This window comes from Trachinotus anak, unplaced genomic scaffold (genome assembly GCF_046630095.1).
Source record: "Trachinotus anak isolate AG129_WGS33_773 ecotype Australia unplaced genomic scaffold, CSIRO_AGI_Tana_v1 ptg000032l, whole genome shotgun sequence".
In the NCBI taxonomy this organism is placed as follows: Eukaryota; Metazoa; Chordata; class Actinopteri; order Carangiformes; family Carangidae; genus Trachinotus; species Trachinotus anak.
In genome coordinates, this window is record NW_027273883.1 from 4,620,001 (window position 1) to 4,638,972 (window position 18,972).

At 38.1% G+C, this 18,972-nt stretch overlaps 2 protein-coding genes across 2 annotated transcripts; both read left to right on the top strand.

Moving 5' to 3' along the window:
• Window positions 1-2,125: 2,125 nt before the first annotated feature.
• Window positions 2,126-9,382, top strand: LOC139613303 (C-type mannose receptor 2-like). Its single transcript, XM_071469838.1, has 7 exons — window positions 2,126-2,229; window positions 2,914-2,968; window positions 3,598-3,960; window positions 4,599-4,940; window positions 7,870-7,961; window positions 8,091-8,170; window positions 8,296-9,382. Exons 2-6 carry the CDS (start codon window positions 2,932-2,934, stop codon window positions 8,163-8,165), a joined length of 909 nt encoding a protein of 302 aa, XP_071325939.1. The 5' UTR covers window positions 2,126-2,229; window positions 2,914-2,931; the 3' UTR covers window positions 8,166-8,170; window positions 8,296-9,382.
• A 2,099-nt stretch (window positions 9,383-11,481) lies between these two features.
• Window positions 11,482-18,032, top strand: LOC139612890 (macrophage mannose receptor 1-like). The gene is made up of 4 exons (XM_071469032.1): window positions 11,482-11,521; window positions 13,309-13,764; window positions 13,856-13,859; window positions 14,545-18,032. The coding sequence occupies exons 1-4, from the start codon at window positions 11,482-11,484 to the stop codon at window positions 14,957-14,959; spliced, it is 915 nt and encodes a 304-aa protein (XP_071325133.1). The 3' UTR covers window positions 14,960-18,032.
• The last annotated feature ends 940 nt before the right edge of the window (window positions 18,033-18,972 follow it).

The window sequence follows — 18,972 nt, forward strand, 5'->3', positions numbered from 1 at the left end:
CTGGATCACAACAACAGAGACGGAGCAGGTTTTAATGTTATCAGACAGATCTGTGCTTTAACAGCCTGTCAAGATGCAGTAAAAAAGATTTGTGTGTCAAATGCCAACACTCATCTGTGACTATTTTTGAAGTGTCAATGACTCACCAGCCAACTTAGAGCTTCAGCAGCCAAAGCCAGCGTTTGTCAAAACACAGAAAAAAAAATTCAGGACCAAACTAGAACAAGAGTGTAAAGCCATATTCTTTTAGGCTGCACTGGTACAAGTAAATGCCTCTATGCTCAAAATGACAAAAGTTAACTCACTGATGTTTTTTAGGTGTAATGCTTGCCATGATCATCATCATCTTAGTTTAGCTTGTTAGCATGTGGACATCTGCTAATCTTGACGAAATGCTAAGTATGGAGGGAATGTCATTAGTTTTGCAGGTATTTAATCATAAACCAAAGTACTTTACAGGTTAAAACTTTGACCTGAAATGGCACAAGGATGAAAGTTGAGAGATCACCAAAGGTACTGCACTTACTCTTTGCTGGTGTTACCATTGCCTTTTAATGATATGTTTAATTTCACACAATGCGGTAAAAAACAAATTTTTTTAATCTTTAAATCTTATTTTTGAGCCACAAAAGGGACTTGCCAGTTGTTACCCCACATCTTTAAAGGGGAAACTCATTATTTTGGGGAATACCCTTATTTATGTTCTTGCTGAGTGTTAGATGAGAAGATTGATATGTCTGTCATGTCTGGTGTGCTAAATATGATGCTAAATCCAGCAGCCAGTTATACTTACTCAGCATAAAGACTGTAAGCAGGGTGAAAGAACCAGGCTGGCTACACAAACAAGACATAACATGTTATCGATGGAATAAAATGAATAAAGCTAAAAAACTAATCACACTTTATTAATACCCAAATATGTCTTAGTGGAAAATCTAATTTCAATTCCCCCCACCATTTATGACACAAACTATCAGACCAGGATTTTACTCTTTGAACACCACATTTCCATCATTATCAGATTTTAGTGGATGCTGACATTGTGTAGTCAATTAGATTTGAATGAATCATCTGTGGAGCTTTAAATGCAAATTATCTGAAGTCTTATCTGACGGTAGTTTCAGGGATGAGGTTCAAGAAACGTTTTACTGAAGCAAACACACAAATCATAAACAATTAAAGGTACCCTGTGTAGTTATATATATATATATATATATATATATATATATATATATATATATATATATATATATATATATATATATATTTTACCACAAGTATCACAGTGGGGCAGTATCACGCATATCCACAGTGTGTTTTGGTGAGTAACAGATTAACTAAATTTTGTCAACAAGAAAGCTCCACGGGGCACCTTTAACTCATAAAATACAAAATATACAAGATCCTAGTACAGACTGATTTATTTTGGATGTTTCCTGCTATTGAAACATATAAAGGAGTTCTGCTTTTTGTGTTGTTGTTGTTGTCGAGTCCCTTTATTCAACACTCAAGCTTTCAAATCAGGCCTCTTGAGACAAGATGAGAGCTGATTCAATGAGCATGTACTGCACAGTATTTAGTTAACTTAAATGTCTTTTGTACCTGCGTGTTTTAATACTCAGTGGAAAATCTCCCACCACATTTACGATACAAAACCTCAGATTGGTGTTTCATGTTTGGGCCTACTTGTATTTTTCCAGTGCTTCACGCTGTGATCACCACGTCTCCATCACCATTAGATCTGGGTGGTTGTTGACATTGTGCAGCCGCTTGGATTTGAATGATTCATTCGGAGAGCTTTGAATATGAAGACGATTTTATAAGTTAAATAGAAATCTATAGTGACCTGAAAACACGCACTGATGCGCTTGTGAAATGTCAAATGTGACAAGATCTGTCAAAAAATGTCAGCTTGACATGACAGATCAGTCACATAGGCCCACACTCATTGTCTCTCATTATATTACATGTAGAATGAAGTTGTGATTAAACTTTTATACTATGACATTTTTGAAGTGTCCTCAGTGAGCACAGTCAATCCCTGTCAATAAATACCTGTTTATAGTTTATATGGGATGATCTGGCTCACCATTTGTTTGTTTGTTGCTTTGTTTGTTTGTTTAGCCAGCAAGGGGCGTGCCGCAGCTTTCTCATCCAGTCTGAAGAGTCGTCGTCACACACTCCAGAGGAGACACAACTGTTCATGCAGCTGAGGAAACTTCACATTTGGTGAGTGAACCTTTTTGCAAATACTCTATGTAGCTTCTTATAATTGTTTTGTTTTGTAACTCTCTTGCAATTTAAATCTTTTACTTTTTTCTTTTTATTGCTGCAATGTCATATAAGACAAAAAAGATGAATATAACTGTAATGATTTTATCTGTTTGGCAAAAATGAAAAAAAAACACAGGAAACAAGATTTGCTGAAGGATTTCTTATTCTTTACATCTCTCAGCTGATAAAAATAGAGTAATTTGGTAAATAATACTAATAATAATAATAATAATAAGCTTTATTTGTATAGCATCTTTCATACAAGAAATGCAGCATTAAGTGCTTTACAACACAGAAATTACATGCATCAAGTGCCTCACATATAAGCATGTTAAAGACATTGTAGAAGTAAAAGCATTAAATGTAAAATGAAAAAACAGGTAAACATATAAATAAATAAATAAATAAATAAACAACATATTCTACACAGGTTACAAAATGTTTAATATAAAATGTTCAGCCAAAAATTGAGATGTTATTCTTCAGCTACAATGTGCAAATCTTTGTTCATCTGTCAAAATGAAACATGAATTCAGCCATGCTTGTTTAGGTCGGCTGTCAGTAACTTCAGTATGACATTAATCATTAAAATGTCAGTGCCTGTTCATCTGTGGTGTTGGATCTTTATTTTGTCCACAGTTCAGCACAGGCGTCAGGATGGATGAGACTGTGATTGTGATCCTGCTGCTCACAGGTGAGCTACGGTCGATGTGAAGATTGATAAACGGTTATTGGAAATATATATATATATATATATATATATATATATATATATATATATATATATATATATATATATATATATATATATATATATATATATATATATATATATATATATATATTCAACACAAAGAAGTGTGTTAACTGTATTTTGAAGAAACAGTTCAAGATAAGATACAGATAAATATACATTTGGTGTGTTACAGCATGTTAAGGAAGTCAACCAGTGCGACAGTGCCTGACTGAGTGCAGCTCTCCGCTGCCTCTCAAAGGAAGAGAGCAGTTACTACAGAAACACTGAGGCTGGAGTTTAAAGACTCTTAGTCAGCTGTATAACAAATATGTTATATATGTATCTTAATTTTATGCCCTTTTAGGCTGATTGTTTATCATTGTCACAGACTTTAGATAAAACCTAATGAACCTACAAATGGAGTAATCACTGCAAAATAAATCATATTTAAATTTATCCTTTTTTTTCCAACTTTAATTTTGTCCCATGTCCAAACTAACACCAAGATATACAGTATATGCATATTCTGAGTAAGAATACATGTAAATCCTACATTCCACCACACACACCCCCATTTCCCTCCTCAGGTGTCTGCATCGCCTCCGGTTCCCCTAAATACTTCTACTTTAGCAACAGCAGTAAGACTTGGTCTGAAGCACAAGATTACTGTGTCTCAGAGCACATTCAAATGGCCCAATTATTCAACAAGAAAAACCTCAACGCACTGATGAACACTCCGACTGGTGGCTACACAGACAAGGCCTGGATAGGACTGTATGAGGGCGCTTCACTGTGGGCCTGGCTGGATGGAGAACTGGCCACATACTTCAACTGGAACACCTACCAGCCAGACGACACTAATACCACAGAGGTCTGTGTGACCATGACTGATGATGGATTCTGGAACAATGTCAGCTGCTCACAAGTGAAACCTTCTGTTTGTTTTGATGGTGGGTATCAAACAACGTTATTGTAATTAAATATAGTACAGTAGAGCTGAAGGCCAGATTACAAGAACAGTAGGGGCTCCTGGCTTCTTGTGCATTGATAGCAGCAGTGTCAAGGCGGTTGAGGTAACTATCAGATTCCTCATCGGTCCTAACTTCACTGCTAACTGGACATGTGTTGACCGATGTTTCATTCAGAGCTCACACTGTCTGAGCTGGATTCATTAATCTCATTCTATGATTCATAAATGGCACAAAACTGAATTCCTCATTGTCAGTGGTGTGTGGTACATCTTCATCTGCCAAAATGCTGTCATCAAAACGGGACATTACTGAGGACAAATAGCTTGAGGAGGTGCTTCATTGAATTAAATGAATAAAGTGTAATAAAGTCATATAGTCACATGTCGATCAAGACTTGAGGAATGCATTTAAGGGTTAATTAGTGACAGCTATTTAGTTGTTTTTTTTTGTTTTTGTTTTTTTTTTTCAACTCAACAGCAACAGGAACAAATACTTTTCTTTACTTTAGATGCCCACAAACACTGTACCACCAACACTTGGTCTAAATACATTTGCTAATGCTAAATTGAAAATCGATGCATAACTATTTCATTCTACTCTTTCCTTCATCTCAACAGGTGTGGGTTACGACATTGTTGACATACGAATGACTTTGTTCGACGCCAAAAACAACTGTGAAAATCAGTCTTCCATTCTGGCCACGATCCCTGATGAAATAACAAATTCTAACATCCAGAAACTGCTGGCAAATGTTACAGAGGTGTGGATTGGCCTCGGCATAGCTAGAATTTGGTACTGGTCAGGAGCCGAATCTAGAGAAAACAAAACATTGATGAACTGGCGAAGTGGACAACCAGACAACCTGAATGGATTGGAGAGTTGTGCAGCTGTCGTGTTGGAAGATGGGACCTGGACTGATGAGCAGTGTGATGCAGCGTACCCTTTCTTCTGTATTAGTGGTATGAATCAATCGGGGACGTCATTAGGACTGACAGACAGTGGGGGCTGAGCCAACCATGGTTGTAGGTAGGAATGTGTGCACATTGTGCACGCCAAAAAAGTTTCATCACACGTAATTAGGCTTCATTAATTAATTTATTATCAGTTGTAGAGCATTTATCAGGACCTGTTATCTGGCTCACTCTCTCTTCTTTCCCTGCCTTCTTTGGAAGACTCCCTTCCGTTCCTCTCCTCAGTCTTCAGGATGTCTTTTTGTCGTCTAAATGAGCTCATGAGTTGGTATTAGTTAAAAGTCTACATGCTGGGCTCATGTTCATGAAAAAGATGCTAGCAAATATGTCCATCAATGCATTTAGTAAAAATTAAATGTGGTATGTAATGTCTAAAAATATACAGTGGATATACCACAATAAATCATTTCAAAACTTTTTCCACCTTTCATGTGACCTATAACCTGTACAATTAAATTGAAAAAGCAAACATCTGTCAGGGGGAAAAAACATAATAAATGAAAAATGTACAATAAGCTGGTTACATCAGTGTGCACACCCTTAAACTAATACTTTGTTGAAGCACCTTTTGATTTAATTACAGCATTCAGTCTTTTGGGTAGGAGTTGATCAGCCTGTCACATCTAGACTTGGCAATACTTGCCCACTCTTCCTTGAAAAAGCGCTCCAAATCTGTCAGATTGCGAGAGCATCTCTTGTGCACAGCCCTCTTCAGGTCACCCCACAGATAGGTCTGGGATCTGGCTGGGCCATTCCAAAACTTTTATTTTCTTCTGGTGAAGCCATTCTTTTGTTGATTTCGATGTATGCTTGGGGTCATTGTCGTGCTGAAAGATGAAATTCCGTCATGCTGCCACCATCATGCTTCACCGTGGGTATAGTGTTCATTTTGTGATGTGCTGTGCTGTTTTTGTGCGAAACATACCTTTCAAAAAGTTCAACCTTGGTTTCATCAGACCATAACACGTTTTCCCACATGCTTTTGGGAGAGTTGATGTATTTTATTTTTGCAAAATTTAGTCGGGCCTGGATCTTTTTCTTTGTAAGCTTTCTGTGAACCGTGGCTTTTGCTGGAGGATGCAACTGAGTAAATGTCAGGAAAGTCCTACTAGGACAGCTGAACTTTATTTGGTGTTAATCAGAGTCATTTTAATTGATGGCAGGTGTTTACCCCAAAAGACTGAATGCTGTTATTAGATCAAAAGGTGCTTCAACAAAGTATTAGTTTAAGGGTGTGCACACTTATGCAACCAGCTTAATGTACGTTTTTAATTTTTTAAATGTTTTTCCCCCTGACTGATTTGTTTCTTTTTCAGTTGAATTGTGCAGGTTATAGGTCGAATTAAAGGTGGGAAAAGTTTTGAAATTATTTAAAATGGTCTAATTTTTTTACATCAGAAAAATCATTTTATCAGGGGTGGGTGCACTTTTTATATCCACTGTATAGTTTCGTAACTCACCTCTTTCTTCTTGCATGGTGTCTTTCCAAATAAAGTTAGTTCATTTCTGCCTGCCGCTGACTGTAGATAGACTCCCGATACATTGAATAGAAGGTAACATCATGGTGTGATGCGTTGCTCAATTAGTTGAGTCGCTAGTAGTTTAGTTCAAGGTCCTAGTGAAATTTGACAACACAGTACGAATGAAGTATGAATTAATCCTTCCTCTGCCGATCGTTCATAGAATGTTAAAGTTGCTTAACAGAGAAGCAATGACACACAGCTTCCCCCGACGTCCACAATCAGAGCGATAATTTTAATCAAACAGTGACAACTTGTATTATTATTTAGTTCAACTCATAGTCTTGCTTCTTTATGTTAAGTGCATGCCTGCACTGTTTTCTTATTGAAAAAAAAAATCCAAATTATTATTATTACTATAATTATTGTTACGGGGCTTAGGAACCTAAGGACATCAATCAATGAAACATTTCCTTTGTTTTAAAGCCTGAGTTAGATGCTAGAAATGATGTGGAGAATTGCTTTATCACAAACAGATACTGGAAGGTTTATTGATTCAGTCTTTAATCTGGAAATATTCTTGCTTGTTACTGTTTCAGCACTGGCTGTCCTGTGACCTATTGAACCAGGGTGGCTCATGTTGCTCACACTAACTATCATAACTATCAGGCCCTGAAACAGACTTTTACTGCTGCTGGCTGAAACCAATAAATCAATTGATCACTGGGTCTATAAAACTGCTGAAAACAGTGACAAATTTCTGTCAATTTCCTAAAGTTTGTCTTGTGGTCAAATTCCCCATCTGTTAGAGATTTTGAATTTACTGTCACAAAAGACCAGGGATGCCAGCAAATCCTGAATGACAGTGGGAAAGGTTTGGCACTTTAATAATAATTTCACTGAAAAAATGTCTAGATAATTTTTCTATTGTTGCAGATCAGACCAAAACACATAGTAAATCTTTTCTGTGCATGTGAAAATAAAGGCCAGTCAGCCAGTAAAGCTTCACATCAGTGTGGTTTGGCAGTATGGGCTGTTGGTCTTAATCCCAACCCCAGCTTGGTTATGTACAAACCCAGTAGTAACAAGGCTGAAAAGGGTTCAGCTCATTAAAAAATAATGAAATGCATTGGTTTTTCCTCTCACTCATGTCAGCTACTGGTTTAATGAATCTTAACTTTTTTTTTTTTCACAACATTGATGTGTATATGCAATTTCAAGCCCTACATAATATCCATATAATATCCCAATAGGGACTTTACAGATTACTGAAACACACACAGGCAGCACATTCAAGCCAGTTTGAAAACGATGACAAAGAAAACATTTTGATTTACGTTTAAAGCATTCTGTTATCTACAGCAAATTTTATTTCATTTGTACTTCATTATAACCAAATATTATTTGCCATTTCTTGGCTGTCTGAAACATCTACCTTTTTTTTTGACACTGTGCAGTTCACAAGTCACGGAAAACAGTGGTGAGGATGAAGATCCAGTCGACAGCAAACATGGAAGATCAAGCTGTCAGTGCTGAGCTGCAGAAGCAGGTATAGTGTGTGTGTATGTGTGTGTGAGTGTATGTGTATGTGTGGACAGAACCAGAGAAAGAGAACGAAAAGGAATAGAAAACAGTAAAGAAATAAAATACTTTCAGTATCCTCTTTCTCCTTCTTCAGCTGCATGCAGCATTTGCCAGTAAGCATTTGACTGACTTCAAACTGACCTGGAATAAGCTGCCAGTGAAGAAGTAATACAGGTAAACACACTAATTCACACACACACACACACACACACACACACACACACACACACACACACACACACACACACACACACACACAATGATTATACACTTAAATGCTTTTATCTTTCATTGTTTAGATGCTTGTTGACCCTGACGGAGAAGCTCCCAGAGAGATGCACCACAGCATTGTCATATAGAGAGGGTTTCCTGTGTGTAGTTCAGTAAGTTGGTCTGGAAACACAGAGAGTACTTTAACATGTTTGACCCCTTTTAGGTTGTGGACTGGAACCAGATAAGCTTTGTGTGCAGTGTAAAGATGCAACTTTTCTGATTTCAGTTTTTGAAGTAATTTCCCTTAGAAAGCAGCGGGTTCAGTATAGTGGCTTATATCTACATAGAAACTCAGACATTATTTTACATTTAACTTTTCTTTATTATTCTTATTTTTGCATCTTCAGTTAGTGTTATTCCTATGTATTGATAATTTTATATAATCTAAGTATATTTAATATTTCTGTGTTTTAAGGTTTCTGTTTATTATTATCCCACTCTCATTAATATAAATGGGCAGAAGAAAGAACTGGAGTGTAACACAACACACTACATCTTCTCGTAAATAAGCATTCAGCTGAACCAACCCCTCTCTAAACCAGTTTCAATAAAACCTGAACATTATAACCTTCATGAAGGAGGATTTGCTGCAGGACTGTTGTATCAGTTTGCATTAGTCTTAGCTAGGTGTGCCTTATAAACTGGCAACTCATTGTATAACCTAATACATAACACAATTATAATTAGAAAAAATGCAATTATACATGAAATCTGGTCAGTTCAGTTTCCTGTGACACATTGACTGTTGATTCTTTTTAAAATGACAAAAACTGCAAATTGTTGTTTGTCGTGTTGTTGGTGTAGTTTTCTCTTCACCACTACATCAGATGTAAAAATGAAAATGGTAATGGCCAAATGTACACATTACAGCCCAGTTTACTCACACACACACACACACACACACACACACACACACACACACACACACACACACACACACACACACACACACACACACACACACCTCAGCCCGGAGCTCAACATCTCGTGAAACAGAAGGACAGTGGCAGAGACATTTCCAACCCATTTACATCTCACTTAACTGGTTTGAGTAAGAAATTGCCTCTTATTGATTTGCTTGCTCCCATCCTTTCTTTAATCTTATGTAAACAATAAACAGTAAACAATGTTTTAATACACAAATTGATTAATTCAAATGCTCCTGTCCATTCTTTTGTAGACACTAATGTGTTTCCAGCTTTGTGGCAACACGTCAACATGACAGTGAAAGCCCACACAAAGTTAAGTCCATTAAGAAATGAAATTCCAGGTTTGGTTTGGAAGAACTTGACCACCCTGCCCAGAGCCCTGACCTCAACCACATCCAACACCTTTGGGATGATGTTTTAAATGCAGACTGTGAACCAGACATTATCACTCAGCATCAGTGTCGGAGCTCACTAGATCTCTCATGGCTTTAATTGGAGGGAATTCCAACAGTCAGGTTCGACATCTGGTGGAGAGATGGAGTCTAGAAGAAGGGAGGTTGTTGCTGCAGATTAGTGCTCATGGTTTTGGAATTAAATGTTCACCAATCCACATATTTTTAGTGAATTTCTATTTCACTGGAGAGATTTTCAACATTGATAAAATTAGCAACCTGATTATAAACTAGATGAGAAGAATTTTATCTGCGTTGGATACACTGGATACAGGTCTGCAACCATTCAGGACTCCAGGGTCTAGGTTTGATCTTGTCAATATTGGCCATGCAAAAGCTTGTTTTGAAGGCATCAAGAAAAACTCCAGTCTCCAGAGATATATGGGAGGTGGAAATCAGTGGAAATCTTAGAAAATTCAAAGACAGAAACGTTTGAGAATTTCTGCACTCGCGCTCTTACGATGACGTACAGGGTTTCTCAGCGGATTCTCTCTGATTTTTGATTTTGAGATTATGAAGGTATTATTAATTAAAACCATTAACCATTTCATCCTGTGCTGCCTGAACTACATCAATCAAAAGAGGGAAAACATATCAAAATGTTAACTGATTCAAAATTGTAACATCTTACAATAACTGTATTATTTCTAAGTTGAAATGTAGGGTATTTGATCCAATGTAAAACTGAAAACAAACAGGTGAGATACACCCTATTGAAAACACAGGTCCCAAGGTGCAATCTACAACGAGAGTGATTCCACCTGTGAGCTCTAAGCAAGGCTAATTGCATGAACAAGGTTATAAAAAAACCTGTGAAAACCTGGAGAGGGTGCAAGAGCACCAACAGATTACTGGATATAAGATGAAACACAGTTGCAGTGGTGGTTAGGAAGTATTGGAAGTTTTACTACCAATAACAGAAGGGGCAGTAGTCAACCTTGAAATGTGACACATCACTATTTACACAACCTTGCAGTGAAAAACAGGCTTGTGCGCTTTGGAACAAGGATTAACCACGGAAATGTGTTTCAGTGACTGATTAGACAGACTGAAGGACATTGTATCTAGTCAACCTCTATGGATGAAAACCCAAACGATGCAAATGAAACTTTGCCATAGAACATGCAAAGAAACCCGATGAATGTTGAAAGCAGATTCTTTGATCAGATGAGACCGTAATTAATTTGCCTAGATCAGATAAATAATGTTAATGTGGACCTGCTGATGTGGAGCATTGGAATGGACATTTATAGATGGCACTTAGTTTGCATACCCAAATACTGAATGAAAATATGACTTCCAGTCTCAGCAGGCTTGGCAGGAATTTTCCACCATGATACAGATGCCAAACATCATAAGAGTCTAAGGGAAAAAAGTAAAAGAGTGAAAACTATGACATGGCTACATCGGTCTGTTGACTTGAATCCAATAGGACATCTTTAAGTGTTTAAATATGTCAGGCAGAGCAACAAAACCTCTCCAGCAAAGAGTTTTTCAGGATTTAAACTCAATATTCATAAGTGAAACATTTCTTTGGTCTTAAAATCCTTAGCATTGTTTTTAATTGTAGCTCAACAGGTGCACAGACATCTAGACAGGACCATTTTTTTTTTTTCAACTCGTTTGAAAGCTGAAGCAATTATTCAATTAATCAAGCACCAGAGAATTAACTGATTTATCACTAGTCAATGCTCAGCATTACTGCAGGGTGAAATACACTGACCTGGCAACAATGGAAAGCATGGACGACATAAACATGTTAAAACCAGATTTTTCCTATTCATGGGCATGGATAGGATTGAAAGATGACCCTAAATCCTGGAAGCTAGCCATGGGCATTGACAGCAATGCCTGGAGATCGTCTACAACTGGTGAAACAAGCAAAACTTGGTTATCAGGCCTAAAGTTAGAGACAGAATATCTTTCCCATTTTGTATCTCACTCAGCGCACAGCTGCCGTCTGGGATCCACGATAGTTTAGCCTTTTATTTACCTCAACTCAACCCTTTATTTCTCACCCGGGCTTTTATTGTTGTGCTGCAGTAAGCGGATTGTCTCATCTCTGGTTGCTGGTGTTTCTGTTGTTTACATGCAGCTGCTTTAGTGGTTACCGATGACTTCTCTCTCTCCCTCCCACACTCCTGCTCTTTTGCTCTGTGTTTTGGAAATATGGTTTTGGAAATATCGTCAGTCAGTCAGTCAGTCAGGAATATTCCAGACTATAGGGCTGGCCCTGCTCTTGTGATCCAGCCAAAAATATAAAGATATCTTACTGTACGATAAGTAGGGCTGGATGATATGGGTAAAAAAAATAAAAATAAAAAAATAAAATTGTAACAGATTCAAGATTTTAATAGTTTTTCTTTTTCCCTTAAAAATGCAACAAGCTTGATTGAAATATACAGTCTACTTTATTAAAACAATTTTCCCCACATACCTATGGATTGTCACTGTCAGATGCATCAGTTAAGTTGAGTGCAGACATTAGATTTGATCAATAATGCTCTACTTATCATGTGCAATTTCTTGTTGTGTTGTTATTAAAGTAATTTTGTGTATGTAATCACACTTTTAGACAACAATGCAATGTGAGGGTATTGGGCAATGTGTAGCGTGCTGCTAAAATGAGAGGTCATTTCATTGACTGACAGATATTTCTATGCTAAGAAATTTCACTCATGTCAAAAAAATGTCTTTGTTTTATGTGTCCAGAACCCATATTTTTGGGTTAGCTTTGAACAAATTGGTACGGTAGGGCAAGATTTTAGCTTCTGGGCTTAGTCCTTGTCGTGGTGGCCCGGGTCAAGTCCAGCTTGTGGCCCTTTGCTGTGTGTCATCCTCTCTCTCCCTGATTTTCCTGTCTGTCTCTCTCTACAAGTCTTTGTCTTTGATTTATGTATTTGGTGATTTTGTCAGACGACGTCATGGTTATAAAATCAGGATTTAACCATAAGTGGTCCAGTCATATATTAGCTGTTGATTTTATCTTGTTTCTGTGATTGACATATGATATGAGTTTGTTATTTGATGACTACCATTTGGTTTATTTCATACTCATGATTAAAAAATAAGAAATATATACACACCATCGGTTAGAATATTAATCAACTTTACTAACTTCTAATGTATACTGTTAATTTATTTAGTTTTAATTTGTGCAATTTAACCTATTGACAAACTCAAACATATTTACATTTATTATTTACAATGTATATCACCTATAATCTATCACAATTATTTTATGAATATTGGACGGCGTCTAAATCCATTGTCACACTTTTTTGTTTGAACTTTTTGGGCTAAAACATGCTGTAAATATTTAAGGAGAGCGTGTTGTCCACAAATCAGAGGGTCGGAGGTTTGATCCCCAGCTCCCCCGAGCCTGTGTATTAAAGTGTCCTGGGGCAAGATACTGAAACCCAAGTTGAAAATTAGCTAAAACATGTACACACAACAATAAGGTCATTCACACTAATGGTTCATTGATTTCTTTGATAAATCTACTCATGGTGGGTTATATTCTGTTTTTTTCTCCTTCTGGTATTCCTCTGAAGATGACACACTTTCTATTGTAAAACTAACTAAAAAGCCTTTAGACAGTATCCAGATGAGCCAAACCAGACATGAACTAAATATGTCCTCTATCACCAACCCTTAGGATTTGGCCTCACTTCCTGCTCTCAAACCCGCTTTTATGAGTACCACTACATCAACCAGCAGATGACCTGGACCGACGCTCAGCGTTACTGCAGAGAGAAACACACTGATCTGGCAACCATCGAAAGTATCGATGACTTAAGCAAGTTAAACAGACCAAGTTCAGACACATCGCTGATGTGGATTGGACTGACTGATGATCCGAAATCCTGGAAGGGAGTGATGGGCAATGATGCAAACTCCTGGAGGTGGTCAGCAACTGGTGAAACTTCAGAAACAGATTACCAGAACTGGAACACCAATGAGCCAAATAATTCCCAAGGAGATGAGACCTGTGTGTTTGCGAATGGAAATAGAAAATGGTTAGATGAAGTTTGTTCCAGTGAACAATATTTTATTTGCTTTGATGGTAAGAAAATTTTTGTGTTAACTGTTTTAAAGACAACCAGGCTGAAAAGCAGCAGATAACTGTCCTCTGTGGCTGATGGTTTCAAATCTGTTTGGGTGTGGTCAGTATGTTTTATTGCACCTGCAATAACCCCCCTCAGTGATGTCACAGTGTACTGACACACCCTAAAGTCCCCTTTAACATCACTATAGCATGTTTCCGCTGCCAGGACAGACTACACACACACACACACACACACACACACACACACACACACACACACACACACACACACACACACACACACACACACACACACACACACACAGTCTTGTTCCATTATGACATAATTCTCTCCTAGTCCACTAACTTAAGCTTAGTCATCACAAATAAATGACTGACCTTAACTTCTGAACTACCTCTAACCAAAAACTAATTTTCACCCTAAAACCAAGTCTGAACCCTCAAAACACAGTCTCTACCTGTGAGGACTCTGGTCACAAATAAAGCACAAAGTCAACACTTGTCTTTCTGCAAGTTTAATTCAGCAGACAGAGTCACAACACAGTCAAGTACATAAGATTTACCAAGCTCAGTGTGTGTCAGTCTTTTATACCAGTTTGTGAGTTACATTATGAGAACAGCAAGTTCTGCGTTGTCATGTCTTTTATACACGAACCAACATTACTGAGGATAATACAGAGTTTATCTTGTCTTTCAAAAATCTTGGGAACATTCATTAAAGGTTTCACAAGTAGTTGATAAAAGAAGAGAACAAAAGAAAACTATGTTTTCTCCCCATTTACTGAGTGGTCCTTTGTGACAAAGTCCATGATGAATCATGACCAGGTTGTATGTTTTCAAACACTTGCAAATGCCGTTGTGCTTCTCACACTGGCTTTACTTTTCCTCTATTGTAGAAACAAATCCTTCAAGCCAGAAAACATATACTTTAGTCACCAATCAACGGTCATGGAAGGATGCCCAGACTTACTGCAGAACATACCACACTGACCTGGCTACAATCGAGACTGCTCAGGAAAACACAGAGGTGATGTCAGTGAAGTCGACACATGATGCTTGGATTGGCTTGTACGGAGTACCATGGAGGCGGTCAGACAAGAGCAGCAGCTCCTTCAGAAATTGGCAAAACGGAGAGCCAAATGGTAAAACTGAGCACTGTGCTGCTGAGAATGTAGACCATAGCTGGTACGATTTGAGCTGCAACACAACATTTTTCTTCTGGTGCTATAAAGGTGATTAAATTTATATAATAAATGCTTTTGTACTTTTTTCTCACACTGCAATAATATTTCCCTCCTTGGTTTGTGGATATATGCTCATCGGACTGACCAGACCTGAGAGTGAAGAATACCATGGTGAGGGTGAAGATTCACACTGTTGCTGACCTTTCAGATCCAGCTATTAATGCCCAGATTCCCCAGCAGGTAAAACTCCCTCCTGTCCATACACAACTAAATCTCAGCCATCAGAACTTCTGTCCATCCGACTGATCAGACCGCAGTATCTCTCAAAAGGAGTTTTAAATCGAAAGCAACTGGACTTGGTTATTTGTCTAGGAAGACGTTTCACCTCTCATCCAAGTCCCAGCCTGGTCAGGTGCGAGAAAGAACTGATGAAGCCTCTTGGATGAGAGGTGAAACGTCTTCCTAGACAAATAACCAAGTCCAGTTGCTTTCGATTTAAAACTCCTTTGAGATACTATGACCTGGACAAATGAGAATATTCACAGGCTCAGTATCTCACAATCAGACCTCCGGCCTCAGACCTGAAGCATCAGCTCTCTGGCATCAGTATCAGACCTGAGGCTTATGATGTCACGATCAGTTCTGAGGCTCAGAATTCAACAACAGACTTCAAGGATGATCTCTAGCATTATATGTCATGGCCAGACCTCAAAAATCAGACAGAGGTGCTCAGAATCAGACCTCAGGGTTCAGAACACAGACATCAGACCTCACAACCAAATTTTAGGCATCAGATTCTAGAATCAATCCCCAGGATCAGACCTCAAAATCTACCAGAGTCTCTCAAATCTATTAAAGTCTATCAGAGTTCAGAATCAGACTTTAAACACCATCAGTATTAGATCTCAGGAATCAGACCTCAGTGATCCTGACCTCAAGGGCTAGATCTCAGTAGTCAGATTTCAGGGATCAGACTGACGGCACCAGATGTCAAAACCAGATCTCAGTAATCAGAGGTCATGGTACAGACCCTTACAACCAGATGTCAGGAATCAGATCATCATCATCATCATCATCATCATCATCATCATCATCATCATCATCATCATCATCAACATTTATTTATTTCTTGGAGATATATTGAGGGTTGACCGTCATTTTCAATGATGCTGAGATTACAAAAGCAGAAACAAAGCCAAAAATCAGAATACAAATAAGCCAGAGTAACATGCAGTCTGATCCAGTCCTGAGAGCAGGTTTGATGAGTTAAGTAATTAATCTGATAGCAGAGAGGTAGGTAGCATCTAATGGCTTAAGAGTGGTGACAGCGTCATGTCTGTATATCACATCACCGTAGTCCGGGGAAGAAAGAAATACACCCTCAATTCTTTTTCTACTGCATATGGGACAGTAGATTCTATTTCTATACAAGAAACCAAGTTTCATCCACAACTTTTTTACAAGATTGTCCACAGGGACTTTAAATGTGAATTTATCATTTTTCCAGATGCCTAAATATTTATAATGAGGGACTTTTTCAATTTCTGTGCCATGTAAAGTGCTAATCTGAATTCCACTAGGATCAATTTTCTTAGCTTTTCGAAAAACAGCATATATTTTGTTTTGTAAGGGTTTAACACAAGTTTAAGTTCAGTGAGTGCCTCTTGAAAAGTATTAAAAAACTGTTGGAGATTCTCAACAGACAATTGTATGGAATCTGCCCAGCAATACAGAATGGTGTCATCTGCATATAAATGAACATTACAATTAATTCGTGACTGAACAATATCCTTAATTTAGAGTGTAAACAGGGCTGGCCCTTAAATTGAACCCTGAGGGACCCCTTTTGTTATCGGCAAGAACGTTGACTGAATGTTACCTGCTTTTACACATGCTGCTGTCAGTCAGATAGGTAGTGTTGGAACTATCTTTAAGCAGTCCAGTCACAACCAATATTCAGTAGTTTCTGTAGAAGCAGGGCATGGTCAACAAAACTGAAAGCTGTTGAAAAGTCGATGAACAAGACAGCACAATGCTTCTTTTCATCCACCGCAGTCACTATATCATTTAAATGTAAGGATGTTGCAGAGATGCTGCTATGGTTGGCCCTGAATCCAGACTGACAAGGGCTTAACACAGAATATTTAGTTAGTAAGGTCTTAAGTTGATTGTTAACTAATGTTTCAAGTATTTTTGTGTACAGTATGTCAAATGCTACAATTATACTTGAAGCAGTTTCTGTTTTTTATTTTATCCAAAATGATTCTAATGATTCTAATTTGACCTTTATTCCCTCTGGTTGCCTTTATTCCCTCTCAGCTTGGTGAAAGGTTCAGGACTTTACAGAGTGACGTCAAACTGAGGTGGGTGACTCAACCCAGGAAACAAGAGGAAGACACTGATGAAGCTGATGGAAACTGTTATTGATTGTGTTTTTCTACAAGCTACAAAGGCACAATGCAGGGAACCAAAATTAATGTAGTTAGTTGACTTTGTTAACCAGATCAAGTAGATCAAATACTCTGTCATTAGATTCACTTTAAATCAAAACATGCAGTAAACTTCCCTAAGCTTCTTGCAAAGACTCACATGAAGTATCTGGAACTACTTTAAAGTCACCAAACACCAGACTGAAAAGCAGTGTTTTGCTGCCTTCTCTGTGTGTGGCCAGAAACATGTTCTGCTACACCTGCATCAACACCCACCTATGCTGTCACAGCTGGTACTTGAATACACTTGTATGTCTCTGCAGCCACGTGAGAAGTTAAACCACTGGAGTTTCAGCGAGGAGCTTGTCAGGAGGGGGGGGCGACTTTTTAACGATCCATTTTCTCTGTGTTTTATGTGTAAGCACTCTGCTATGAAATGTTTAGGAGAAAACAATAGAATGATTGAATAAATAAATAGTTACAACAGAGATAATGGATGTTGATTTCATCAGATTCTCTCTTCATCTGTTATGAGTGTGTATCTTATATGTTGTTGTTGTTAGAAATTGTTTTTTTTCTTTTGCTTGTTTTTTTAATATACATATCCATTTCTTTGTCTGACAAGTCTATAGGATAACAAAATGACACATTTATATTGTAATTGATGGCTCCCCGTTGTTGCCTAATTAATAAAGTCTGTGTGCAGCATTCAATTTGTTAATGATCTCCTCTTATGTCATACATGTAATTTACTTTCTCCCTAAATTCATTTTGTGTGAGCTCAGGGGAAAGCACAACAGTGAAAGGGCTGCTGTTGACATCTGGTGGTGGCTATAGCCAGCTAAGACTATGAATGTAAGAAGATTTGTGAAAACCAAAAGAATGAAGGAGGCAACGAGTTGCAAGTGAGGCTAGAGGAGGTGGAGAGAGAATCACCTGTCGCTGTGGTAGTAAATGCATCAGGGCATGGGAGTGCCTCTGTCTCACCTTCAAGCTCAGGTTGGTGAAGAGGAGGGCTCTTTAGCACACTAGCTAGTCTAGCTCAGTGGTTCTCCAACATTTCTGTCACAAGGCACACCTGACATGTTGTTATAGCTGTGTGTCTGCACTTAAAGTGACAATAATGAGGAATATGGGCAAAGCATAGACAGAAAGTGGGAATACCTTCCCGGTCTTCCAGGTCCCTGCACTTCCTGCCCTAATGTGTTGCACCTGTGTCTCATTGTCTCCCTGCCCTCTGTGCCAGTTCATCTCGTTCATTTCTTCATTGCCTTCCTGTGTACTGAAGCTGTTTTTCTGAAGTAAAGACTTCATTGAACCTACTGAGTGCCTCCAGTCTTGCATTTGCATCCTATCTCTGTGTTCAGCTCATAGACTGTATTAAAAAATGGAAGTAGACTCAGGTTCTGAAAAGAGAAGCCAATGTGGAAATGCCTTAAACTGTATTCTAGCTAATGACCATCAGGGGGTCACTCCACTGGTTGCAAAAATCAGTCTGATTGTATTAAAGTCTATGGGAAACTGGCTCTACTTCTCACTTGATGTTTATGGTCTCATCACGAGTTTCAAGTCTTCTTCAGAACAAAAGATGTTTGTTTTTTAAATAATGGTCCCATTTAGAGGAAATCAGATGATAAAGC